Source organism: Sinocyclocheilus rhinocerous, unplaced genomic scaffold, assembly GCF_001515625.1.
Source record: "Sinocyclocheilus rhinocerous isolate Xijiao unplaced genomic scaffold, SAMN03320098_v1.1 scaffold1993, whole genome shotgun sequence".
Lineage (NCBI taxonomy): Eukaryota > Metazoa > Chordata > Actinopteri > Cypriniformes > Cyprinidae > Sinocyclocheilus > Sinocyclocheilus rhinocerous.
In genome coordinates this window covers 220092-221585 of record NW_015665016.1, presented here as the reverse complement: position 1 = coordinate 221585, position 1494 = coordinate 220092, and the positions used below count along the sequence as shown (strand labels likewise).

The window sequence follows — 1494 nt, the reverse complement described above, 5'->3', positions numbered from 1 at the left end:
AGGTCTGTCCACATGCTGATCAGTGCTGCCCTCTACTTGTATTATTATGACATCTCAAATATTCTGAATCTAAAAAATTTGAAAAACATTTAAAATCTAAGTATATCGAGTTTTATCAAATAATAATAATAATAATAAAAACTACATGCCAAGTATTTTCTTTTTAACCACAAAGCTCATTTTTGGCTTCCTACAAATCAATTAAGTTCAATTAAATTGTGCTGTTTAGTCTTGACAGCAATTTGTAGACAAGCCTGAAAAAGGCTCACTAATTTTGTGAATATAAAATAAATGGTCCCACCAAATATATATATATATATATATATATATAAATAATAAAATATTAAACTTTTCTTTGTTCCCGAGAAACTATAATGAGTAAGTGTTTATGCAAAACCAAATTAATATTTGGATATAAATGAAAGAATTTTACAAATCTGTCCAAAAATTACATTTATTTTCTTTAGATATGTATATATAGTGTATTAGCATGCGACCTTAAAAGTCTTTAAAGACCAACAGGATATTCTGACATATTGACCTGAGACCTGCTCCTTTTAAAAAGCTATGATTGTCCGTTGTGAACTGATGCATGACTTTAACACACACATACTCCTCATGCAGGCGCTGGGGACAAGAAGATGTTGAAAATGACAGCAAAAAAGAAGGCGGCGATGTATCCCACAATGCACATCCAGAAGCGTGGATCCTTCAGGAGCTCTTTATTGTAGTTGGTGAAAAACACATAACCAATGGTCATGCCTGCTACCCCACCGGCAATATGAGCCACAAAAGAGACCTAACAAAAAAGCCAAATATGAAGGACCATTCTAGTATATTAACAAGACTATTATCTTAGTCTAAGGTATTCCATGGTATGGTAACTAGGTATTCAGGTATCAATACCTCTTCAATATGGTTTACGATTCTACTATGGTCTCAAAATTGTCTCACCTTCATGCCAGCCTCGTGGGTAATGAATCTTCTGTAAATAGCAAATCCAACATCTGTTCCAACTGAAAAAAAATAATAAAATTTTATTTTCCAGTAAATAGGTCGACACAGTGCTTAGTTTTTCCAAATATTACCGTAATAGTATATATCAAAAAGATGTCATGAATGGAAAGTGGAAATGGGCGCACCAATCAGAACAATTACTAGGATGCGAAACACTCCCAGAAGTGGCATCATCTCCCTGAAATTCTAGAGGAAAAAGAAAACTTTTTTCATTTGAAACTTGACTACATTATCAGAATTGCATTTTTTTAATTATATCCCATTAAATATTAAAATCTACTCACCACCACAGCATTCATGAAGTAACCTCCCATGAGGGCATAAACACCACCTGAAGCACCCACAAGAGCACTGAAAGGATCAAAGATGGAGCTGGCGAGAGAGCCTGAAAGAGGATTCATACATAAACACACATTCCATGAGAATAAGACAGGGGCCAGAGCTAAAGACTGAAATGAATGAAGCCAAATAGAGATT

General features: G+C 34.1%; 1 protein-coding gene across 1 annotated transcript in view; it reads right to left on the bottom strand.

Annotated features, from left to right (window-relative positions):
• Positions 1 to 548: 548 nt before the first annotated feature.
• Positions 549 to 1494, bottom strand: part of LOC107730925 (rhomboid-related protein 2-like) — a 5124-nt gene continuing 4178 nt past the window's right edge. Inside the window, exons 4-7 of the mRNA XM_016541883.1 lie at positions 1302 to 1402; positions 1143 to 1203; positions 955 to 1016; positions 549 to 799 (exon numbers count right to left, since the gene is read on the bottom strand). Coding sequence (XP_016397369.1) covers positions 617 to 799; positions 955 to 1016; positions 1143 to 1203; positions 1302 to 1402 — 407 coding nt within the window. The 3' untranslated portion in view covers positions 549 to 616. The remainder of the gene's footprint in view (positions 800 to 954; positions 1017 to 1142; positions 1204 to 1301; positions 1403 to 1494) is intronic.